This window comes from Planococcus citri, chromosome 2, assembly GCF_950023065.1.
Source record: "Planococcus citri chromosome 2, ihPlaCitr1.1, whole genome shotgun sequence".
Taxonomy (NCBI): Eukaryota; Metazoa; Arthropoda; class Insecta; order Hemiptera; family Pseudococcidae; genus Planococcus; species Planococcus citri.
Genome location: NC_088678.1, coordinates 17963372 through 17989790, shown reverse-complemented (window position 1 = coordinate 17989790; position 26419 = coordinate 17963372). Strand labels below are relative to the sequence as shown.

The following is a 26419-nucleotide window of genomic DNA, read 5'->3' as shown; positions in this document are numbered from 1 at the left end:
GGGGGCTCAAATGTGATTTTTTTCCTATTTTAAAAGAAGAAAAAAAATTTGAAAATTTGATTTCAAAAGACTTGAAAACGACACATTGAAAAAAAAAGTAAAGGCCCGAGCGAAGCGAGGGCAAAAACTTTGGAAAATTCGTATTTTGAAAGAGCTAGGTATAAAAAAACAATGTTTTTTAATGCAAAGAGTTCGTTTTTTGGTTTTTAAAATTTTCGAATTGGAAAGATTTTTCTAGGATGTGAATTTAGATTTTTTTTTTTAAAATCAGAGAACAGGCGCCAGTGAAAGTGAAAACTATTGAAAAAATGTATTTCGAGAAGTATATATGTGAGAATTTTATTTTTTCACTTTGAAACCACAATTTTTTGAAACAATATGGTAAGAATTTTGAGGATATATTGGTGATTTTGTCGGCAGGCAAATTAACAATGGAATCCTTTCAAAATTTCGTACAAATTTCGTAAATTTCGTACATTTTTGACGTTTTTTCGTACTTTTTTGGGTCATTTTCAAATTTCGTGCTTTTTTCGTGCTGTAGACACCCTGGAACTCAAGCATATTTCCCTTAATTTACCAAAGCATCAGATGAAAGGCAAGTAAGTACCATTATTGTTGTTTTTTCTTTTATTTTCGGCGATGGAAAAAATTTTCCGCAAATGAAAAAAAGCAGCAAAATACCCAGACGAGGATTATTTACATGACCAATGTTTGGAGCATGGAACAAAACAAAATTTATACACCTCAACACGTTTTAATAATAGTAAACTATGCATATTTACGACTTCCCAGATAATCGCACTTCACAAATTATTATAGACAAGGAACCCACTAAATTTAAATCACGTTGACAGTCGAAAGATTTCAAAATTCCTATTTGTTCACTAGCAAAGAAAGTGTTCGGTAGTAAGTATATTTGCTTATTTTCCCGATAAATATGAGTTCTACAAATAGTTTGCTGAATTCATTTGCTGTATTTTTCACGTCAATTCAGCTCCTTTTAGCTCATTGGGAACCTGACTTGGGTACGTTGGCGAACTTAGTATTTCCTAAACAGAGCTATTGTGCATCGTAAATGTTTTTCAATTATTTTTTCGTAATTTTATTTCGTAGAAAATAGTAACGATTTTTTAGGATATTTCTTGAATTTGAGATATAAGCCAATTTCAGTCAACGCAATTACATACTACCTAGTTAATTATTGTCAATAGGAGTCACCAAATCATGTTGATGGAAAAAAGTAAGTACATAAGTAAAATATTTATGCACCACTTACTTATCTATTTTTTTGAGAGATAGAGAGAGAGATAGATAGCTTCTATTATTCGGTGTCACTTTTGGCTCAAAAAACAGGAATCTGAAAAGCTTGTGGTCACAAAAGTTGCCATTTGGTTTCAAATCAACGTGGTCGACTTCAGGTTAATCCCTACCACAGGTGGTTCAAAATTTCACATTTTTGGGTAATATTCCACTTCGGCGTGAATTTTAAAAATTGAAATAAAATTGTATTTTCCAATGCTTTAATCGCGACAAGTTGTCCTCCTAATAACTTAAAACATTTTCATTCAATTAGAAATCACATAGATAGGTAATCAAGGGTTCCTAAAATATGACAATTTGGATCTAAAATTAGCACATATTCAAGAAATACTGTCTCGTGGTATGAATTTCACATAAGGGGTGTTTGAGGATCAACATTAGACCCCTCTTCAGTAGGTACTCATTTATCTACATACATCGAATTACTCAATTTATGTCATTTTTAGCTGAATGAAATTTAGGTTTCAGGTCATCAAGTGGATAAACTGGTCGTGATTAAAACATCAAAAAGACAATTAGGTATCTCATTTTCAAAAATTTTCAACGAAGTGGTAAAATGGCCGAAAATGAGATGTTTCAAACCATTTGCGGTAAGGATTAACATCGACTTTTTACAGCCCAAATTTTCATTACGTTCATTTAAAAACAAATGGTAATTGTGAGCTTCTTTATTTACCTTGAATTAAATTGTTGGTTTTTGTAATTCCAAAAAAATGTAACGAAAAGTAATTAGCAAAATTCACAAAGAAATCAGTAACTAGCAATTACTAAAAATTCTTACATTCCCCCTCCCTATATCTATAGTTACAGTTGTTGTTGTGTCACTACGAAAGATCTTTTTATCAAAATTTCTAGGTAGTAAGATAATATTGTGTTTTTATGTTCTGTTTTATTATTAGCATATTAAAGTATTTGCATTTGTTTCTTGTTTATTTTGAAGTATTCCTTTTCTTCATCATCTTTGTAATGTGCAATTAACCCTACATGTTTCATATTACTTCCTTGTAGGTAAGTATGTATTTTTTGTATTACACATTACTTCTTTATACACATAGGTATTAATTTAATTTGATTTTATTGATTATAATTCTTCTAATAAGTATTTTACAAAAGTTTATGATTTAGGTATTTGATTCAACAATGTTGATGTTTGCGCAGATGAAGAAGATTCAATCTTCTAGCAGTACAGTCGCTTTTATACATCCTGCACAACTTCTAATTTAGTATAGTAATTCAAGACTAATAATTCGAAATTTTTCATCTATCCTGTATTTTAATTTGTTCACTGGCCAGATCTATCAATGTCCAAGTCTTGATTAAAGCTTCATGAATCATGATTGAAAAAGTGTGTATTACATACAAAATTTAAGTATTCAATAAAGTGAGAAATTTGTGTTTTTTCCTAATTTTCGCACTCCTTTGAAGATATCTACTTTGTATGTACATACATATTTTATTGTTTTTACTTCAGGTTGAAAATGACGTATTTTACACCTCATTTTACCACGGAGACTAAATCAATATAATGACAGGAATTGTGTAAAGGGTGTTGAAAATTAATCTGCTCTGCTGTCAACGGCATTATATCATCACTCCACAATAAGACATGAATTTGAAAATTATCTCACTAAACCAGCCAATTTTCAAAACCTACAATATTGTTGACTCTGAGTGCTGAAAAATATCACCAGGTATACTAGTGAGTATGAAAACTTGATTATTGATTTCATCTTCAAATAAAATCCTAAATCTATTAATTTTGTTTTACAGCCTGCAGCCTGTGAGCTATCAATGAATAGAAGACAAAGACAGACTTTGATGATAAGAGTATCATCATACATGGGAAGATGATTTTTTTTTTTTTGAATTATTGCAAAATACTTAGGTTTTAAAATAATGTCTGTGATTTTTTTTTTATTTAAGAGTTATCTGTTGTTTTTGTAAATGTTGGCCAATCTGAGTTGCAAGCGTTTAATTAATTTTATATTTGTAGGAGGAAACAATCCCGCAGCTGCCTGCAGCTTTTGAAATTCCCGATGAATTATTTGTAATTGACAAACGATGCTTGAATATTACCCCGAAGTTTTAGGTAAGAGCTTTGTAATCATATTGTTTAGCGGATTTATTCTCAAGGTTTTCATTTTGTAAGTTCAAAATAGCAGACAGATCAATACAAAATCTGTAGGCTACAGGCAAACAGACACTGTGCAGTGCGCAGAGTGCATTAATCTGAAATGCAGAGATTCTGTTTTCAACAATTATATTCATGGTTTTGAGAACTCTACTTTTGGTTCACATCCACATCGGGTTATTTTTGACATTTTTCATATTTGTTTGTAAAAAATGTTATATCAGCAGTAAATGTACCAATGATAATGGACCACCTTTTTGTATACCATACAAAGCGTACTTAGGTGAATTCAATATTTCTGAAAACATCAATAAGGCATCCTGTAAAAATACAAAGAGTTATGCAACATATTTGAACAATGAAACATTTTTCTACTTGAAAAAGGAGAAGTACATGTGATATATAAGTTATAGATACAACCCACAAATCACAATCAAATCCATGTAATAAATTGAAATGTTTGTTTTAGAATCATTTGAGTGGCACCATATCAACCACCCACATGACAATTTCTAGGAAGATTGAAGAACTGCATTCCTACTGCTACTGCCCAACTGAGTTTAAATGTCTTAGCCATTGTCTAGCATTTCAAAATGGAAGGCCACTGAATTCAGACATTTTTTGCTGTACTACAGAACAGATGTAATTATACATCTACTCCTTCCACTGCCACGCCCTCTACATAGAAATTGCAAAAGAGCCTCACAAATGGTTAACCAGCATAGAGCATATGTAACCTTTTGTAATCACCATTAAGTAAGTAATCTTTTTCTTTATTATCTTGTAATATATATAAAAGTACCTAATCAAAATTATAGTTCCATATTAACTATGGTACTTCCTTGTTTTTGTATATATTATTATTTTTCAAGTCTACTCTGAAAACATCATATAAGAAGAACACCTTGCCACAATATTCATGTCTCAAAGTAAATATTCTTTTTCTTTATCATCTTGCAATATGCAATCAAAGTTATAGCTTCACATCTCTTCCTTGTTCTTACATTATTAGGTATTTTTTTCAACGATTTTTATTTTTGATTTGTCTACTTCAATTGTATTTGTATTTGTTTGTCAAACTTTTATATTAATTCTGTGTCCATGAAAGCAAAAATTCAAGCTTGTTTGAACAGTACAAATATATTGAAAATTTGTTTAAGCCCTATATGAAGGGCATCAGATAATAAATCTCTCGTCATAATATTCTCCTCTCAAAGTAAGTATGCTTTTTCTTTATTATCTCGCAATATGTAATCTCAAAGTTATAGTTTCATATTACCTCATTGTTTCTGTATTATTAGGTACCTACCAACTATAAAATGAATTATTTTGAGAGAATGATAATATTCCCATTCAGCTGGCAAAGGCATTAATACTCCAAAAGTAATGAATTTGCGGATAAAACATTTGTGATAATGTAGTCAAACACACAATCTTTCTCAATATGGTCTAGAAGAGGAACAACCTAGCTAGGAGACAGTGAAGATGAAGTTGCCTATTTTTTTAAAAATAATGTATAAGGGATGATTAATAAGTAAGTTACACTCACACACCATATCTGCACATTTGAACCTACAAACTCCAATCTTGCTTCAAATAAAACCTGTAGCATCCCTTGTGGTGCAGTGAGTACAATTTATGCAAAGACCACCATGACCGAATCAGTGGTTCCTTTTCACACTATGTTATTATTATAAGTTTGTAGCAGATGTTTCTAACATCTTTATGTAGATGTATAATAATTGCATATACTCTTATATCTGTATTAAACTTTTTGAAATTATTATATGTATAAGATTAAAAGGTATGAGTGTTGGGTTTGCTAACCCTTCAACACAGTGTGGTCGAACCGAGCAATATTGACAATAATATTATGTATCATGTTTTAGTGCGTTAAAGAACATGGAGAATTTTGATCTATAGTAACCAAACATGTGATAGCTATCCAAGAATATGGTGACAGATTCATTTATCAAATGGACATGCTTGTAAAATCGAATCCCGAGGTTGTAAACCCAGAAGTTTTTCATTTGTGAGAAATATTACCTTAAAAATTGAAAAAAAATTAAACCAAGAATTAAAAAACCAAACGATTTCATAAAAAAAGTAGGGTCATATGTCATCAAAATAGTAAACAAAAACATTTTCAACTTATACTTTTGCACCTCTGACCACTGGTTGTGCAAATCATCCATGCCAGCCACCAGCAGTGCGTGAGTGGTCTTTATTAGATACAAACATATATCACTACATCTTGAAGTAAGTATTCTTTTTCTTTATCATCTTGTAATATATAATCAAAATTTTAGTCCCATATTACTTCCTTGTTTTTGAATTAAGAAGTTCGAGAATTTTTAAATTTAGAAATATTAGGTACGATTCATTGCAAATTTTCAGTTTAATATCATTATTTTTTCAACAATTTCTATTCTTGATTCATCTACTTCATTTTTATTTCTATTTGTCAAAATTTTGAATCCACATACCTATTCATAAGGAAACGTTCATCCAGTGTGTGAACCTCAGAGAAGACTCAACCCAATTAATTAGGTAAGTAGGTAACTTTTTTTTTTCAAGAGATCAAACTAATATCAAGTTAATTCTAATACATTTTTTAAGTGCTATTACATCATTATTTTGTAATTACTTCATTTATTTCATTTTTGGAATAAAAACTTAATAAATTTGCATGTTTTTTCTGAAAATTGTAGTAATGCTAAGCTCGTTTTCGATCATAAAACCCTAGATAAAGTGGTAGTCAGATGAGCTGTATCATCCTTCTAATAACCTCAAACACTTTCAAGTACCGATCTGTCAATAATTCAAACTAAACTTGCTAGCTCCTATGGGTTCTGATTTTCAAGATATTCTAATGAAATTTTTTTTTGGTATTTTTTCATCTCCATAAAGGTGCATAAGATTTCAAGAGTCACCCTCTTCTCCACGCCTCCTTTCTCGGCCCATTTCATCATTTTATTCAGAAGAATGAGAGAAATTGTCAAAAAAAAAATACACAATCTCAAACAAGGACAACAAGGTTAGTACAGTTCAAAGCAAAATGTCAAAATTCAAAAACTTCCAGTTTCAACACTTTTAAAAAGTCTCTTTTGAGTAAAATGAACTCTACCTCATGCAGAGTGTCTACTGGAATTTTATCACCAATAATCACTACCTTTTCACTACCTTTCAAGAAAAAATCACTGCGTTCCAAAATATTTCCAACACCCCCCCCCCCCACCCCAAAGAAAAGATTTTTCATTTTTTTTTTGAACTGTGTAATTTTTTACTTTCACTACTTTCACCACCTGCTAGACACCCTGTTATAACTCAAGTTCCGCAAAAAAAAAAAAAAATCAGTGACTGAGCAACTGATGAGAGGTTTTCGCGTTAGAAATCTATAACAAAATATACATTATCAAAGTGGAATCAAGAATCGAATAAGTAAACCAACATACCATAGCACATTACCTACACATCGAGGCTCAAGAATCTACCAATAATCGTAACCTATACTGGAAAAATGTACTCTAGTACGAGCAGACAATTAATCAAGGGCAATCGGCCGAACGATATACTACATTTATGGTAAACGACGCTGCTCGGCGTCTCCTACAGTCCCAGCAGACGAAGGACGAGCTGGCTATACATAAAATAAGCCCATCTAGACATCTTCGATACACCGATCGAAAATAACTATAAATTAATAATTCAAGCACGCCAACTGTCCCAATTCGCGATTACAGGATGTAAGTAGGTAAAACGGTCGTCAGCCAGGAGAGAATTAATGCAAAAGACAGGACCTGCGTGAGGGGATATGCTACTAGAACGCGCGAAACGTGCCGAAATTTACCGACGACCATGACCATGTCCTTCACGTGGTTTCGCTCTCCTTCCGGAGAAATTACACGTACGATCTACAACGTTCGCGTACATGTCAAACAAAAGTTTGAAAGCTGTCCAATAATTGGCCATTCGAGTAGGAGAGACTCTACGTTGATATAAAATTACTTACCATCCTGATATCAGGCATCAATCCATCGTCCATACAGAACCGTGTGCTTTGTCGTCGTCTTCGCGAGGTCATCCTCGATCGCAAATATGTTCGCAAAAATTGGTGTATTGTTGGTGTTGTCGATAGGCGCGATCGCCTTTGCTCAGCCTTTGGCCAGTGAGACGAATTCAGTTGTTGCTGATACCGCTACGAAGGAAACCTCCATTTGGAAAGATACGCCGATGGATACGGTTGTCCAACAATTCAAAGCCGAATGTCTTCAACAGTCTGATAGCGCTGCCTGCATCAAAGTTAAAGTTTTAAATTTATTGGACGATGTGTTACGCAAAGATTCGTACAAAGTAAGTTATCATTTTTTTTATATATATCCTATCAATGTGAGTTTTGTTGTCGCGATTGTCCGACCAGCAACCCATCTGAAAAGGGCATAGCCGGTTTAGTATGGTGATTTGGCATCCGAAACAGGTATTGACCGCTCCTGCCACAAAAGGTCAACCAGGCCACGATGAGAAAAAACTGTGATGAAAATTTTGGACCCCTAGAGAAAGTATTTTGGAGGGGGGAGAAGGGGTTGTACTCAAATTTTTCTAAAAAAAAAGTAACTTTTGTAACCAAAAAAGCCAGAAAAAGTAACCAAAAAAAATGTTAACGTAAAAAAAAAAGTGGCCACCAAAAAACACATCAAAATTCAAATACCGACCATTTTTGAAAAAAAAAAAAAAAAAAAAACTAGCAAAGCTCAAAACAGATAATTTATCAACATTTCAAAAGTAAACAGCATAAAATACAAAAAGAACGCATGAAAAACATATTGAATTACGGAAACATACTTAATCAAAAAATGAGTACTACAGAAAAAATTTCAAAATTGAAAGAAAAGGGGGAAGTCTACCGAAACAGGAAGAAACAAAATTTAATCTCTCATTCAAAATCATTTCAAAAAATCAAACACAAAAATACCAATATTGTAAAATAGCAGAAATATTAACATGAGCGAGAATTTGAAGAAAAAAAATATATTCCGAGTGTTGGGAAATAATAAACAATAATTTGTAAAAACATTTCCATAAATAAGAAGACACATTTTAGAACGAGAAACTCATTACAAAACTGATAGGAAAAGGCAGCGGGGGAGGGAGGGAGGTTGCAATCCAAATTTGGAAAACGTGATTCGTGAAAATCATTTTAAAAATTCGAATACAAAAAAATGTACCTTGCTTCAAAAAGAAATGAAAAATCTTCATCAAAACTGTCAAAAATTGACACAATTCAAAAAACATGGAAAAAATACGACAAAATGATTGAAATTGAGAGAAAATAACCAAAATGGGAAGTAGAGTAAAAATCAAGATCTGCAGAAAAAAACTAGTCAAAAAATAATCTTGAAAAACCTCTTCGTGATCTTTTAATAAATCAAAATCGATAAATTCAAAATGAACTAGAAAACAGAGATTTTGTCACAATTTAAAAAGTTGGAAAAAATCACGAGAATTCCGGAATAATAATTCCTCGATTGGAAGTAGAAAAACTCCACTGAAAAAATTAAGGTAAAAAGGACTCAAATTTACGAAAAAATTATGCAAGAATTGAAAAAAAACTCACGAAATTCAACGATAAAATTGCGAAAACTTTACAAAAATTTGGACACGAATGAAAACACGAAAATTTGGAGAAAATCGTCGAAAAATTGGAAAATAGAATCAGTGAGAATTCAAAAGAATAAAACTTGAAAAAAATCAAGAAATCGTCAAAAAAATTCCAAATTTAATCAGGTCTAAAAAAAACTTTCAAAAACTCAAAAAAATCTGTAAACTTTAGGGGAGTTTCTCAAAAATTTAGGCAGAAAAAATTACTAAAATTTGGGGCTAAATTGGGAGAAAATTTTAGTAAAAATCTCGAAAATTCTAGAAAAAAGGTTTCGCCAAGATTGAGAACAAAAATTTAGGCATAAAAACGAATCAAAAAATTCAAAAACAAAATTATTATGGAAATTATGAAAATGGAAAACTTTTGAAAATTCAGTGCTGCAAAAATCATTAAGAATTCAGACCAGAGAACTCGTGAGAATTAAAATTAGGTACATATAAATACATTAGGAAATGAATCAAAAATTTTTTGAGGAAAATCATCGAAAAATGTCTAACTAAGACTGAGGAGTACTCAACAGAGAAAAATGATTCGAGCTTGCAAAAAAAAATTGTTCAACGAGAGAGAGAGAGAGGGATCAACGAATGAAAGATATCAAGATGCAGAAAGATCCAACACAAAAAGTGAAAATAAAAAACACAACAAAGTCATCAAATCTTGAAAAAGCTTCCCTCCCATTTCAGAAAAAAAAGATCAAAATTTAAAGGAAGTTATGATTTTTGGAAGAACAAAAATCACAATTCCATAAAAATGAGAACAAGAAAAATCACTTGTTTTTTCAAAGCACAAAACTCAAAAAAAACTGTTGCAATAAAAAAAATGCAGTCAAAATTTAGGCAAAAAAATGAACACAATTTAGAACAAAACTACAGAATCGTGAAAATTCCGAGTTGAAAAAGTCTGTCAAGACTGGAGAAACTTCGCCAAAATTTGAAACAAGAAAAAAAATTGAAATTCCGAGAAATTATCGAAAAACTTGAAAAAAGAGAACTCGCGAAAATTCAAAAAAATCATACCCGTCAGAATAGGGAAAAATCTACAAAAATTCAAAAGAAAACTAACCAAATCAGAGAAGAAAAAAAATTCACAAGATTCAAAAAAAGCCATCGAACCGAAATTTGAGCAATAAAATCACACAAGCTCGAGGCAAAATTTTTATGAAAAAATCACGAGAATTCAAGGTGATAAAATTTGGCAAAAATTCATGCGAAAAAAATCATTAAAATTCAGAACAAAATCATGGAAAAATTATTTTGGAAAATAATCACTACTAAAATTCAAGATATATACAAAAATCAATCAAAACAGGAGAAAATCCACTAAAAATCATCAAGAAATTCAAAAATAATGCTTATTGAAATTAGAAAACTCCTTAGTACATTTTCAGAAGAAAATTCATCAAAACTGAAAAAGCAGTGATGCCATTTAAATAAAAGAAATGTTTTTTCCGAAGAATTTTGGATAAAATTTGAAAAAAGAGGAAACTTTTGAATAAAAAACTCGGTTTTTCAAAAGTTACAATTAGTAACTTTAGTAACTTGGTTACTTAAAAAGTAACAGAGTACAATCCCTGGGGGAGGGACTAAAATGTATGTTTTTCCTTACTTTTCTCATTTTTCACCGAATGCCCATAAAAATTTCGAGGTTTTTTTAGATGGGTTCAGAGAGTCCAAAGAACAAAATCAATTTAGGAAAAAAATGTTGGGCAATTTGGAGGGGTGGGGGGTTATGCCTTTTTAAACATTTTGAGACGCCATTTTGTAATAAAGGGTCAAAGTGACAATGGATTTTTTTGTAGTCCAAACACGTGCTATTTATCTGTAAACATACCATAAAAATTTCAAAAATTTTAACCACCCCTTGCTTTATTCACTATAAGTCGCAATATTTATGTAGGGCCCCGACCTCCCAGCGGTCCATGCCTGTTTCAGGGGCCAAATCACCATACTAAACCGGCTATGCCCTTTATCCATTTTTTTTCTTGACTTCCCAGGTTAACGATGGCGTATCCATAGTTCCTAATGAAAACCAAGTCAAAGAAAAAACATCTGCGAGAAATTCCGAAACAGGTTTCCTCGACCAATTGGAAAACTACGTCAAAGGACACGACTTGATCGTGCAAACTCCAGCTGGACTCTTGCAAGGAGCCACTTTTAAACTATCGCCTAGAAATTTAGACGAAAACGAAATCGACATGAGTGTAAAATTACCATCCGAAGACGACAACGAAACGTTCACCGAAAGAGGTAAGTGGTAATCTAACACACCTCATCTCACATTATCAAGTATCTAATTGTAAGAATTAATCCAATTTAATCGATCAATTCGCAGGACGCAAAAGCAAATTGAAGAAAATCTTGGTACCCATCTTGGTGTTCGTGCTATTGAAAGCCATGACCTTAATTCCTCTGGCCATAGGAGTACTCGGTTTGAAGGCTTGGAACGCGTTCCAATTATCTTTCATCTCCTTCTTGGTGTCCATTTCTTTAGCCATTTTTCAATTATGTAAAAAAGTAGCCGCCGAATCGGGATCACCTATCGCAGCTCATATCCCATTCGAAACTAGTCATTCTCATTACGCAGCCGCCAGAAATTTCGTCGTTGATCAACAACGCAACAACGTTGCACAAAACATCGCCGAAATCAACGATCCCCAAAGCATCGCTTACAGAGCTTACGCTCAAGCTCAATCGTCATAAATGAGAGGATTTTTTTTCACCTATACGTGATTTGAAAAAATAACGAGATTTTTGTTCCATTTTTTTGTTAGACTGTTTTTTTTACCTTTTTTTGAGCTTTTTATAAGCTTGTACCGATACTTTCGTAGATGTAGTAAGTATTTTTATTTATTCGCACGAGCTTTATTTCTGTTTTTTTTTTTTTTGCTGTATGAACTTTCAGTTGTTATTTATTTCAAATGTATGTACATTTTTGTATAATAAACGAAGATGAATCGTTGACTTTAGAGGAGAAGGTGCAAATATGGACCCCCTCTAGCTTTTTGGCTTCAAAGGGTGGAAAAAATTATCATATTTTTTTTCAAATATACCATTCGAAAGGCCAAACACTCTAGTATATTGTGTAATTTTTTTTTTCTTTGAGAACTCATGGAGAAATTTGAAAAAGTGACATAAACTGGTACAAATATGGACCCCTCAAAAAATGTCTAAAAATAGCAGAAAATTGTACAAAAATTTATAGATGTTTTTCGATGCTTTGGACTTGTCTTCTTTGTTAATAACACTTTTCTCGGTATTCCAAAAACCATTGAATCAAAATTTAATGAATAAAAAATTTTGAGGTCAATATTTTGTACCCATGCAAATAATTGGTCAAGTTAATGAAAAATGATAAAATCAAGGTCCTATTTTCAACATTTTGGACTTGTCTTCTATGTGAATAACACTTTTCTCGACATTCTAAAAAATATTGAATCAAAATTAGGTAAAAAAATTTAGGGGTCCATATTTTTATACCCATGGAAAAAAATCGGCTCAGTTTATGAAAAATGAAAAAAATTATGAAAATTAGTTGAAATAAAGACAAGTAGAATCCAGAAAAAATCAAACTTTATACAAACATAATAGGTAGTTAAGTACTTAATGATAGACAATAAATGAATGAAAGCAGAAAATTGGATAATGTCAATTTGGGCAAACCATCATATTTTTTTTCAAAAATTATTTTTTCATTTTCATAATTTTTTAAAATTTAAAAACAACTTGCTTTTTTCAGTAAAATTCTCGAAAATTCCTAATTCGTTTTCGACCCCAAATCGACTCTTCAAAGTCAAATTTCATAATTTTCTACTCAATCAAGATGCTCCAACAAAGTTTTGATTTTTTTACGTCATTTCGGATTTCCTCTCGTCAAAGGTGTACCTAGTAAAAATTAATCAAGGCATAAAAATTCCATTTTTTAAGCGAATTTCAGCTATATAAAATCAAATGTCATATCAAATTTTTCATTATAAAAATGATGAAAGTGGCGGATCGTGTCTCTACAAGGTCAAAAAAATCGCTTCCTACATAAGGTGGACCATCCAAAACCAAATTTTGTGATTCTTTTTAGCCAAACTAGAGCTTAGAGCAAGGTTTTGATCGTCTTTATCATTTCCAAATATGTCCCAGAGAACGTGAAAAGATCTGAAAATTGGATTATCCTCTCGTTTTTTAAAATTCTCAACAAGAAAATCTATCGTTTTAGATACGTAATTCCATTCCAATACAGTACAAAACTCAGATTTTTGGCAGATTTCAAATTTCAAAAAATGCAAAAAATTAAAATTTGCTTAATTTTTTTTCAAAATTGGCATTATTAGTCAAAAAATTGGATCGGAAACCTCCTCCAATTATTATCCAACTTTGGGTTCAAAATTCTTCAAAAATGCTCAAAAAATATTTTTTGGATTTTTTGCAAAAATTTGACCAATTTCGAAAGGACGAATCACACTTTTCTTCAAAAATCTAAAAAATCATGACGTAGTTTTGAGCTCAAATTTTTCAAAAATACTCAAAAAGTATTTTCGTGGAGATGTTTGTAGTCTTAATGAAATTTTCATCCCATTTTATTGATACGTTGAAATGCACTTTTTTAAAAATATCAAAAATATTGACCAATTTTTTGAGCTCGAAATTTTAAAAAATTCTCAAAAAAAATTTCAAACCAAACAAAGGGCGAATTGAAAGCAGACTCTAAGATACATCACCAGCGAAAATTTCAGGTCAGTTTTCGATTTTGGTGATTTTTTTAAAATTTCAATTTAGCTAAAAAAAAAAAAATCAAAATTTGATCAAACTGGCATAAAAACTTGAAATTAGGTTTTGTACTCTATTTTCGACCTCTCTGAAGTCGATTGATGTTGGTGTCAAACCGTTCTGGAAGCTTTCTAGCGGATTTACAAAAATTCCAGTTTTTGAAAAAACATTGCAAGTAGATTGAAAATGAAAGTCCGCCGTGAATAATTGGCAAAATTCGCAAGCATCAAGCGAATTTCTCATGTCGAATACAAAATTGAACCTGAACACGAATATGCTAAAACCACTAAAGAAAAATAGCCACTGAAAAAAGTAGCCATTGGTAAGTAACATTATTATTGTTTTTCCACAAACGAAAAAAAAAACAGCAAAATACACGAGGATTATTTACATGACAAATGTTCGAAGAATTGAACAAAACAAAAGTCATACACCTCAACACATTATAATAATAGTAAACTACGCATATTTACGACTTCCCAGTGCGATATCGCACTTCACAAATTATTAGACAAGGCAACCACTAAATATAAATCGTGTTGACAAGCGAAAGATTTCAAAATTCTCATTTGTTCACAAGCAGAGAAAGTGTTCGGTGTAAATTAAACGTCTTATTTTCCTCAAAAATATGAGTTCTAAAAATAATTCGCTGTATTTATTTGCTCTCTTCTTTACATTGATTCAGCTAATATTAGCTCATTGGGAACCTGACTTGGGTACGTTGACGAACTTATTTCTAAACAGATCTAAATCGTGAAATATTTTTCAATATTTTTTCGTAATTTTATCTCGTAGAAAACAGTAAAGATTTTCTAGGATGTTTCTTGAATATGAGATATAAGCCAATTTCAGTCAACATTAACACAAATACCCTTCTAAAGATATCTACGCCCACTCCATTGGAAATAACTGCCACAGAATATGATTCGACGGTACTGGTTAACACAGGACAATCGCGTAAATATAAAAATTACTTCATTAATGTGAGCATAATATGACACATTGCCCACAAACTGAAAGACATTTTTTTCTTCAATAGTTCAAACAACTAACACAATGCATAATATTGGGAACGCGACTGGAGGTCTCTTACCAGGAACGTATATATACGATTAGGATGGACTTATTATTGGACTAAGGACTGCTGGAGTGAAAAAACAGGAACAACAATCAATGGCAAAGGGTAAACCATGAAAATCATTGACCCCTACATACCTCAAAAGTGGGTCTGGGTATTCACTATTCAGGTTCCATATTGTTAAATCATAAAAATTTTCAGTTTCCCACTGGAAGTCAGAGTTCTATGGAGGAATAGCAAATACAGCACATTATCCGAAGCAGTCAAACACCAAGATGGCATAATGGAGCTACTATTCGTTTACAATATGGTAAGCACCACGATTGGGTTTGTCCCTTGCCCCATTCAGGCAATAATAATGAGATAAATATTATTCTCCAGTGTTCAACTGCGAGCAAACCATTCGACAAAGTCATCGACGTGATCAAAAAATTATGTCTAGCTGGGTCATTCAAAGTGGTCCCTGCCAGTTTACATATCGACGCTAGTAATTTCATTTCTCGAGATGGCGAGTACTATTCTTACTTGGGATCATTTCTGGACACTTACACGGGGCTCAAGTATAAATGTTCCAGGGTAATATTCACCAAACCCAATGCTGAATATTGTATTACCCCGAAGCAGGTGAGAATAATCTCTACTTGACCAGGTAGAAAATATTTTTCAATTCGAATTCTATTCGTGTGATTTATTTTTTCCTTAAAATGTAGTTCAAGGAAGCGTTCAGTGATCTGAGAAATTTCTATGGTTTAACTTACACGAACACGTTGCCGCATGATCCCTCTAATGTTCAAGTATCAGCGGTAGGGGGCGGAATAATTCAAAATTTGCTCACGTGCAGTTGAAAGATATTTTGAATTTTTAAAGAAGTCCAAAATTTCGCGAATTTTTAATCCTAACTTGATAATGGGTGCATTATTTTATTGTTACCGAAGTGAAATTACAAATTTATCAATAAGTATCGTCGAATAATAGGTACTAAGATTAGTTATGATCCTGAAAACAACAAAGATTAAGATAAGGTTGAAGACATAGCATCATGTTTTAGTACTTGGTATAGATACCTAAATAAATCTGTAAAAGCCCATGTAACATACATAGAAAATCACTTCCATGGAAAAAAGTAAGTAAGTATAATATTTATATATCACTAATCAATTTTTAAAAATTGCCACTTTTGGCTCAAAAAATGTAATTCTGAAACGCTCACGGTCACAAAAGTTGCCATTTAGTTACTTGGTTGATATCTCAGTCCCCAACTTCAGGTTAATCCCTGCCACAGGTGGTTTGAAATTTCACATTTTTGGTCACTGTAAATTTTGAAAATTAAAACATAATCGTCTTTTCCAATGTTTTAATCGTGACAAGTCGTCCTCCTGACAACTTCACACTTTTCCATTCAGCTAGAAATCGCCAAGATAAGTAATCAAGGGTTCCTTAAATATGCCAATTTGGTTCTCTTACCACATATTCGAGAAATTCTGTCTTGTGGTATGAATTTTACATAAGAGGTGTTTGAGGATACATATTTGACCCCTCCTCAGTCCTTATTTATCTACTTCAAATTAGTCCATTTACGTCATTTTTAGCTCAATGAAATCAAGGTTTCGGGTCATCAGGATGATAAACCAGTAGTGATTGAAACTCAAAAGGACGATTACCTCATTTCCTAAAATTTTTCAACGTAGTGGTAAAATGGCTGAAAATAAGCAATTTTAAACCACTTGTGGTAGGGATTGACATTGACTTGGCACAGCTGAAATTTTCATCATGTTTATTTGAAAACAAATGGTAACAACTGTCTTCAGTTACATCAATGGACCTCTTGACTGAGTACAATGAATACAATGTGTTGAGATTGAGAAAATATTTTCCGAGCATTTGACCTAACGGAATTCAGCGTACCTTTGAACAATTAACCTGGCAACAATTAAATGAGGAATTCGATCAAATTTTCAAATAGGTGCTTAAGATTCAAAGTACCATCAGCTCCGTTTAAACAATATGCCAGCTCAAAACACCAACACTGCAGATTTGAACCCTGAAAACATGTCGATTTGGAAATTCTCCAGCATGAACATTAGTGCAAAATGACATACCTCCTGTAGTGCGATTCGAAGATGAATTAGAATTGAATTATTCACCTATGATGAATACACCACAAGATATTTCATGAATACCTACTGTTTTTTATTAGATTATTCAAGTAAGTATTCTTATTTGTTTCTTTCTTATTTCGGAGTACATATTCCTTTTCTTCATCATCTTGTTACGTGTAATCACAGTTATAGTTTCATATTAAGTACTTTCCTTGTTTTTGTATTATTATTTTTGAAAATTTCTATTTTCAATTCATTAATTATAGGTAAATGATGTCCACATATTAGATATTTGTATTTGTTTGTGATGCCTCAAAGTAAATATTCTCTTCTCTTCTTCCTCGTCTGTTTTTTCATCTCTTATCATCTGGTAATATACATTACCTATAATTTTTTTTTGTTGACAATTTCTATTTCAGATTCATTCATTTTAATTTCATTTGTATTTGTTTGCAAAAATTTTGTATCAAAATTTGTCTTCTAGAATGAAGAGAAATGTATGTGATATTGTAGGTTTTATCATTGATGTACCTATGTAATACCATGATGACTAACATTGCTCTGAAAAAAAAATCACAATTTTTCTAAACACCAGAACAAACCCTCAATCTGTGAAAGAATTTATCAACCTTGTATGTAAAATGCAAACTTCAAGAGCAACCAAGAAACTGAACCATATCTGTGTATGTTTAAATCAAGGCTATTAAAACTTGTGGCGCGTTTCTTCTACTCCTCCATTCTCAAAAACAAAATTATTGTGTATGTAAATAATACAGTCTTCCATGCCCATGAAAGCAAAAATTCAAGCTTGTTTGAACAGTACAAAATCGAAAATGAGTTCAAGTCCCATCTCAAATATAACAGATGATATAGCAACAGCCAGTGAGTCTCTCGTCAGAATACTGCGGTCTCAAAGTAAGTATTCTTTTTCTTTATTATTTCTTGCAATGATATGTAATCTTGAAGTTACAGTTTCACATTACTTCCTTGTTTTTGCATGATTTCAATGACAAAAAATGTTCTCTGTGAACAGCAATTAAAAACCAAGCTGAACACATCAACCTCTTTACGAGGGAGCTCCATAGAAGTCTGAAACTCACTTCTGCACATAGAGAGGCATGGACGACGGGCAGAATTGAATACTGTATTTTATATCAAGCGTGAGAAGGAGGGAACGGAGAGAAAAAATAGGTAGTTGGAAAAAGGTATTGCACATGCTGGTTGTCTTGTTCATTGAATGATGAGTTGATGACCATAATGGACAGCGTTTTGAAGCTGCTTTGACCTTTCTTCAGTGGTATGAGCAAGAAGGTCGACCATTTTTGGAAAAAATCATAACCGAGATGAAACTAGGGTCCATCATTACATCCCCAAAACAACCAGAAGCTAAACAAAATGGAAAGCATTAAGATTTGCCACGAACAAAAAAAGCCAAAACCACAATCATCACGCTTCAAGTCTTGTTGACAATGTGTTTTGATCATAAAGGCGTTGTTCACGCCAAATTTTCACCCTAAGGGTCAACTGTGAATTCCAAATCATACTGCAGAACCCTTAAAAACCTCCAAAACGCCATAAAAGATCGCACACGCGGCGAATTTGACTGAAGAAATACATATTGTTCTCCTTCGAGACAATGCTACACCACACTTCGCCCATGTAACTGGGACCTTGTGGACAAAATTGTAGATCTTGAGGATCAACAAAATATTATCTTATCATCATCTCCATAATGACCTGAAATTTTGTCATTCCAGTATAGCAGTATGCAGCATACTTGGTACAGTAAATCGAATTAGCATGATACAAATTAAGTAGATTTTACGCAACCGTACTTTTTTTCAACTCTTTCCTGAGATCATTCTTCATCTAGCTAGAACTTCACTAATTGCGTTATCCTGCCAGAAGTGACATGGCAGATTTATACTGGACTAGTACCATCTTGTAGCTCTTGTCGAGCCGAACACAGAACACTGCCTACAAGCCCCCCCTATGTATTCATGGCAGGAAACTACTGGCATCTAAAGTGTGCCAAAATGAGCTATTAAGCAAAAAATGACAAATTTGCCAAAATGAAAAATTTGACCTAGGAAACTTGTAGAGCATTTCTTTAAATGAAAATTGCAATTCTTGGGATTGGCCTACCTTCATTTTTGAAGGATCTATACAACTTTGAAGTATTGAAACAGGTAAATTTCTGAAAAATTTCAAAGCAAAAAGTTTCATCAAATTTTACACAAATTGAACTGTTTTAAAACTTCAAAGTTGCATAGATCCTTCAAAAATGAAGATATGGCTAATCCCAAAAATTGTGATTTTTAGCTTAAAAAAAATGCTCTACAAGTTCCCTCAGTCAAATTTTTCATTTTTTGCTTAGTTCCTCATTTGGCACACTTTAGATGCCTGTAGTTTCCTCCCATGAATAGGTAGAGTGACTTGCTGTGTATGCCTCAACGAAAGCTACAAGATGGTACTACTTCAGTTCCCATATAAGATTGCTAGAGCAAGGTTGCCGCAGAATTTTTGACTTCCTTCCAAGATGCCAAATGTGTTCATCTTCCAGAGGCAATATATACATTCCGCTACAATGTTTTCAAATAGCAAACATTGCTGAAAACTGGTATTTTATACTAAATGGTTTTGCGCTTTTTGGAGACGGTATGGCATATTATGGTATCATTAAGGATACGCAGCAAACAATTTTCAATTTCAAAATATCGTGATGAAAAAAATAAATGTGGGAAGGAATACTACGAGTACATACGTTAAAAAATGAACAAATGATACTTATGATCATTTTTTTCCTACTTTAAAATTTGAAACGTTTTTGAACCTCAAAAATTGTAAATTTAATGAAATTTTAGCAAATTGGGAATTGTTGAACTTCAAAACCTTTTAAAATTTTAGAGTAAGAAAACACAATAGTTATAACAGAATTTGTTTTATTTTCTGATAAAGGATTCATTCCCTCATTCATTTTTTTGGTCACAATTTTTACAAAATTAAAAATAATTTGCAACACCTTGAAGTTGCAAGTTAGACAAAACATTATAATAAGCAATCCTACATTATGTATGCTTCAGGAAAATTTTGAGTCTCTAAAATCGAAAAGCTAAACGGAATGGAAAGCATTAAGATTCGCCACAAACAAAAAAAAAACCAAAACCACAATCATCGCGCTTAAAGTCTTGTAGGTAATGTGTTTCGATCATACAGGCGTTGTTCACACCAAATTTTCACCCAAAGGGTCAGCTATGAATTCCACCAGCCTCCCTTGAGTATGTCCAAATAACATGTCACCATATATTTTTTGTACACAAAGGGTAAAAAACATTTCGTTTCTTGGAAAGACATCGAACATGAGCCTACTGTATGAATGGTTCCTTCAAATAGTTGGAGATCATCAACGATTCTAACAGAAAGTCATTGTGTTCTTCATGAATGTAACTTCTAGCCTGAAGAATAATTTATATTTTTATATGGTACGAAATGGTTTCGGCAGAAAAAATAAAAAGATGTAAAGTTTCTACTTGAATATGCAAATTAAGTGGCACTCAACTCGCTTTTGATTGATGATCGGAACCTATTCATGGGGAATCTTGAATGGAGAATTGGTGGGTGGATCTGAACATGTTTTTTAGGCAAGATGTGTATGCTTTTATTTGAAATCCATTTAATACAGTCTCAAACTTCAAGCTATACCTACCTATGTCATTTCCTAACTATAAGTATTTTCTATTTTTATAGTGATGGTGTTCAGAGTATTTGTTTTTTTTTTATATTAATTTATTTTTTTAAGTAGATTTCTGTTTTTGAGTTAATTTTTTTAATGAAAGCAATTATTATGTGTTCGTAGTATTTTGTTTTAAAAAAAATAATTTTCAAGTGTTTTAATTCCTACTGTAAAGTGATTTTTTTTAAATTATCTACTGGAATTCAGATTTTTAAATCATGGCTTATACAGTTTTCATTGGTGATTCCCAGACAAAGTATTTGGTATCAACTGTCTAGGATATTAATCTATCTTGTGAGATCTCAGTGTCTGGTATGAGAATCGATGATATTTGAGAAGAAACTTTTAGTAATGTTCCAGATATGAAAAATGTTGTCATACTTTTAGGTATAAATAATATCCCTCTACATTCTTCACAGCAAATTGTTGTTTTTTATTGCGATTTGTTAGAAAGAATTATTTGTATCAATATGGAGAAGCTTCTCTGAATACGTTGATTGGAATGATAGGTACTGGGTTGAGTTGAATTAGAAAGCTTTTGATACCAACAAATGCTTGATGAATCTCTCATCTCAGTATCCTAATGTCCATGTTATTGACAACTGGGAATCTTTCATGGATGTAGCCGGGTCAGAAACTATCAAGATCATTGGATGGGTGCCCTGATCGCACCAAGCTTTCAAAGGATGGACCTTACCTAAGAAAAAATGGTCAAGCAACACTTATTAAGAACATATCAAATGGAATTCGGCGATGGTATGAAGGTAATTTATCCAAACCTGTTTTACTAACTAATAATTCTGTCTTACCTACTTCCCTACCTAACCAATCCAACAAGGGCATTTTAACGAATTTCAACTCCAACTTATGCTTCACCAAGTAAGTATTCTTTTTCTTCCTCATTTTTAAATATGTAATCAAAGTTATAGTTTCATATTACTTTTTTTGTTTTAGAATTATTATTATTATTATTTTTTGACAATTTCTATTCTTGATTCATCTATTTCATTTTTATTTGGATTTGTTTGTCAAAATTTTAGATCAACATATTCAGAAGAAAACATTGATCAGGTGTGAGAACCTTGTCAAGAAGACTCAACTCAATTAATTGAGTAATATCAATTTCGCGATGTTTTAAGGAGTGTCCTCAATAAATAGGTCAACTCTCAAACTTTGATTAAACTCATTTAATTCAATTTGTGTAAAGTGTTAACTTGTAGTACCTAGGTACTTTTTAATACAAATAAAACGAGATGTTGCGTGTGACCGTAGATGCATTATTTGCAGAGAAAATTGATGCTGTAGTTTTCTAATGACAACACATCAAATTTCAGCAATCGTGATCCGATCGCCGCGAAACTTGGTATACTTACTTGTATTGTGGGCCCCATTAAGTATCAATAGTCGAAATGTGTCCAGCTGTTTGAAATTTTCTTAAATTTAGGGTCGTAGAAATAAACTTTTCAGAATTCGGTGGTGGGTGCGATAATCGCAGCCCCCAAACTACGTAAGGCAAAATTTAAAATACTGTTCTTGGTGAAAATTTCTGTGCTATGGTACGGGAATATTAAGCCGACCCACAGGAAAAACCAATCATATCCGGCCCCACAAAACCAAAATAACCTTTGACCTTGACCCGCAGAAAGAAAAGTCCCAACGACAGCGTTGAAAATGCTGATAATCCCCCCCAATTTCCCTTTCCGATTGAGAAAAACGGTGATGTTATGAGATAAAAATATCTGGTACCGATGTGTCAGTAATTCTAACTCAACTATGATAACTTTTATGAGTTCTGATTTTCAAGATACTCTAATAGAATTTTTTTTGTTGATATTTTTAATTTTTTCTTCATAAAGGTAAGTACATACAATTTAAAGAGTCGCCCATTCATCATTTTATTCAGAAGAATGAGAGAAATTTTTAAAAAGTCTCTTTCGAGTAAAATGAACTCTCATGAGGTTATTAACCCCATCCCTAGAAAACCAAGTCGGTCCTCTAGAATAGCTAAAATTTGTATTCTACATCAAATTTCAGCTATTTTTAGGGGGATCAGCTTCGTTTCCAGTGGAGGGGGCTAAAATCGTCATGAGAATTTATTTTACTCAAAAGAGACTTTTCAGAGATAATAATTGAATTTGAAATTTCGAAATTTCAAAATCTTACAGTTGTAGCGCCAGAAAATAGTATGATTTTATACCACCTGGATGGTAAAAATAAATAGGTTGCAGATTCAAATCCCACACAGTACGTCAAATATTCCATATCATATTCGGTTCGATTAAAATGACATCTAGACTCAGGTAAATTTCCTATCCTGTATAAAGTGTAATAAAAAACTCAGCCAAAAGTAAGGCATTTCTTTTTCTTTTTGTTTTAAAAGCTCTTTATGTTTCTTTGTTTATCCTTAAGGTATTTTATTGTGATATTATACATCGCAATAACGTACCTACCTATTTATTTGGTGCTTTACAAGTAGGAGTACTTCCTGTGTTCTCTATTTCTCTTTGCTTCTGTCCGAAAAGCCAATGACGAGGCGGTCATTCGCCAGACATCGGCGAGTACTTTGGAAAAGTACTAGGTCCTCCCTTCTGTCCATGTCACAGATGGTTGTGGAAGGGTTGTCTTTTAAAAATGAAGGGTGATCGCGTTTGTGTGTCTCAAGTGACTCCGAGGTAAAATCCACCACTTCGCAGTGAATTTATATTTATAATTTTTTTGAAAATTGAGGGACCCATCACTGTCCGAGTTTTTTGAAAATGAAAAAAATAAAATAAAATACTTCAGATTGCGTGTTTTTCAAGTTTCGAGGCGTCACTGTGAGTAGAGGGGGGGGCCAAAATTATTCATACGCTTTACTTGGTAAACTTTCAGCAAATTACATTTCCTAGATCCTAACGTCTTTCAGATACACAACTGAGGGGGCTGCGTTCTACGCGAGGGGAGAGTGGGGGACTATGGTTTCAACGATGAAAATAGAGAGTGCTGATCAACATTCAACAGCAGACACTATAATATTTTATTTCTGATCGAATCTCGATCCACAGGAATTTTTTCAAAATTGTAAGCCTCATCTTCCTTGAAGGAGGAGGGATCTGAAGTGACTCCAGGTCTTAACACTTCATTCAGCCCCAAAAATTCACCACATCAAAATAATCCACGCTTCTTTCATCAATAATGCAGTTTTCTCCTGAAATTCAGCTGATTGCCACTCCAATGTTGTAGGTGATACTCGTACATAATACCGCCGATGAACTGGCGATGAAGAAGAAGAAAACGCAAAAAATAAAAGAAAGAAAGAACAGTACCTCTCTACCATAACGTTGGAGAACCAGCGATAGGAGATGGTGGCATGGAGGTGAAGAAGATAAAGAAAGAAAGAAAAAAACGAGAGAAAAATACACGACGACGACGTCGACGACAACGACGACGGCGGTGGTGGTGGTGGTGATGGCGATGGCCAAAAAAGTGTGCCACGGTTGAAAGTGAACGCGTTTCCAGTTTCCTCCACTTTGCGGCGATGCTGTTAAAGAGAGTGGAGCACCGTTTTACGAGGAATGGAATGGATTGGAATAATGGAAACTGCCAACTGCGACATACTCGTTACTCGTTCGGCTCGCGTACGAGTACACTCCAGCCAAGTTAACTAGTGTACCTATAATACCTATAGCTATTCACTTATTCAGCATTCAGCATCCACCGATCGTTTATCACATCTTGTTTTCGCTTCTTCGGGTTGATTTTTGACCGAATTGTAAATTTTGCCGGGCTGTAGCCTAAGGCGAATGCGAATTTGTTTCTTACGCGATCAGAGTGTCGCGACGTGACACAGCCTATACGTCGATTCGCGTTACGAGTAACGTAACGTTACGTTTCGTTTGGCTATTTGGCTACTTCGTTCGATAGGTACTACCTGTCCTGTAGTAATACGTAATACGTGAGTGAATTTCACTCGATTCGACTCGATCGCGCGGTGTGTTTTGTTGTTGTTGTTGTTGTGCTGGTGTATTTGCTGCGGTTCGGTAATCGTTACCCACCTACACCTATATATAGACCTACCTATTCGGTGACAACAGAAAGCAGCTAAGCAGGTACCCATACACTAGGAAGCGTACCGTACACGATGAGTATGAAATTAGATAAACATCAGGAAGTGGAAAGCGCCGTCGCCGGAGATTCCATATCGTCGGTTGGTGTTCCAGTAAACGTAAAAGATTACACGCCGTCGGAAGTTTTCACCCACGAGCCGCCGCCAGTAAGTCTTAAGTCAATTTTCCTTTACCAAACGCCGCCGCTGATGACGCCGCCGCCGACGTCGTCGACGCCGCGTTAATCCCAATCCCAGTCTCAGTCTCAAATCGCAAATCATGTAGGTTGAAAAGTAACTGTATGTAGTAACACCATCAGCCTCAGCCATCACCAACAACGACTGGTTCGTCTTCGTCTTCGTACATCTACTTACGTCGCTTAAGAGTACCTACCTACCTACCTACCTACCTACCTACCACATAAATGTACTCACTCAGTACCTACACAATATACACATCACATATAACGAAATGTAATGTAGCCTATCGTACTCCTATAAGTATGAGTACTTTCGTGCTTTTTCATTTTCTCAATAAACGAGTAGGTACGATATGGTATATGATTGCGACTTGCGAGGTCATGTCTACAGGTGAGGTGAGGTACTCGCGTACATAAGTACGAGTATATGTAAAGTCTGCGTTATCAGCATCACTAGCATCAGCAATCAACAATCAGTATTAAGTATCTCGCAACTCGCACCGTAGTCTGTGTCCGATCAGCTAGCTTGTTTCCCATGAAAGCATAAAAATGCAATATTTTTCACTTTCACATGTAGCTAGCTATCTATAGGCAGTAATAGTTTGATTGCTGATGTGAGGACCTGTGTGTGATATCAGAGAGGTAGGGGGCAGTGAATTTTGGAATTACGCTTAGGAGTCCCATCTGGGTGCTGATTCTGCAGTACCATAATTTATATTGTGTACCGTGACCGTCGACGAATCACGAGTACCTATACCTACATATAAACATTGCACAGTGAAAGCATCATTTTGGTGTATTTGGCGCATCATGCCACTGGGCGTCGTCGTCGGTGTCCAATGTCCATGCATCAGAGACTACGGCTAAGTGACTACCATTCGGCGATAGGTACCTACTCGTATATGGTGAGCTGAACCTAGCTGACTAGGATAGGTATGTAGAGATCTCACTCCAATAGGGACAATATATTTTATTCGATATGTAATTTTTTTTTCAAACATTGTGCCTCGAACAATCAAGTAAGTAAGTCAATACCGGTTCATCTACAAATTGATTCAGTCGTTCACGAACGAATTTTCATTCTGGAAAACAAAACACTTTTGACTCACGATGAAATTTCACCACAATACTACTCCATCATTTTTTTTTCTTTTTGTGTCACCAGAAAAATACAAGTAGTTAAGGAATCATTCAGCAATGAATCGATTCAGTCGTTCGCGAACGAATTCTTTCTCACAAAAATGAAATTATTGAGATCGATCAGATTCCTCTGCAATATACGCTTCTTGAAATCAAATCACGTCATGCGAAGAATGAGATAAGACAATAAAGATTCACTAATGACTCAATTCAGTCGT

The 26419-nt window shown here is 33.5% G+C and overlaps 2 protein-coding genes and 2 long non-coding RNA genes across 6 annotated transcripts in view; all 4 read left to right on the top strand.

Moving 5' to 3' along the window:
* Positions 1 to 478: 478 nt before the first annotated feature.
* Positions 479 to 5237, top strand: LOC135834843 (uncharacterized). 3 transcript variants are annotated; one of them, XR_010556785.1, is made up of 4 exons: positions 479 to 1025; positions 1114 to 2665; positions 2792 to 3011; positions 3091 to 5237. It is a non-coding gene; the product is annotated as an uncharacterized LOC135834843 (long non-coding RNA). The 3 variants fall into 3 exon arrangements; XR_010556784.1 differs by having other exon boundaries at positions 2792 to 4667; positions 4753 to 5237; XR_010556783.1 differs by having other exon boundaries at positions 2792 to 5237.
* Positions 5238 to 7287: 2050 nt separating this feature from the next.
* On the top strand, positions 7288 to 12182 carry LOC135834842 (uncharacterized). The gene is made up of 3 exons (XM_065348816.1): positions 7288 to 7804; positions 11104 to 11356; positions 11442 to 12182. The coding sequence occupies exons 1-3, from the start codon at positions 7550 to 7552 to the stop codon at positions 11807 to 11809; spliced, it is 876 nt and encodes a 291-aa protein (XP_065204888.1). The 5' UTR covers positions 7288 to 7549; the 3' UTR covers positions 11810 to 12182.
* A 2222-nt stretch (positions 12183 to 14404) lies between these two features.
* LOC135834840 (uncharacterized) lies at positions 14405 to 17426 on the top strand. Its single transcript, XR_010556782.1, has 6 exons — positions 14405 to 14583; positions 14663 to 14824; positions 14907 to 15050; positions 15147 to 15255; positions 15327 to 15569; positions 15656 to 17426. It is a non-coding gene; the product is annotated as an uncharacterized LOC135834840 (long non-coding RNA).
* A 6877-nt stretch (positions 17427 to 24303) lies between these two features.
* Positions 24304 to 26419, top strand: part of Msr-110 — a 49056-nt gene continuing 46940 nt past the window's right edge. The window contains exon 1 of the mRNA XM_065348818.1: positions 24304 to 25029. Within this exon, the coding sequence (XP_065204890.1) occupies positions 24898 to 25029 (132 nt within the window). The 5' untranslated portion in view covers positions 24304 to 24897. The remainder of the gene's footprint in view (positions 25030 to 26419) is intronic.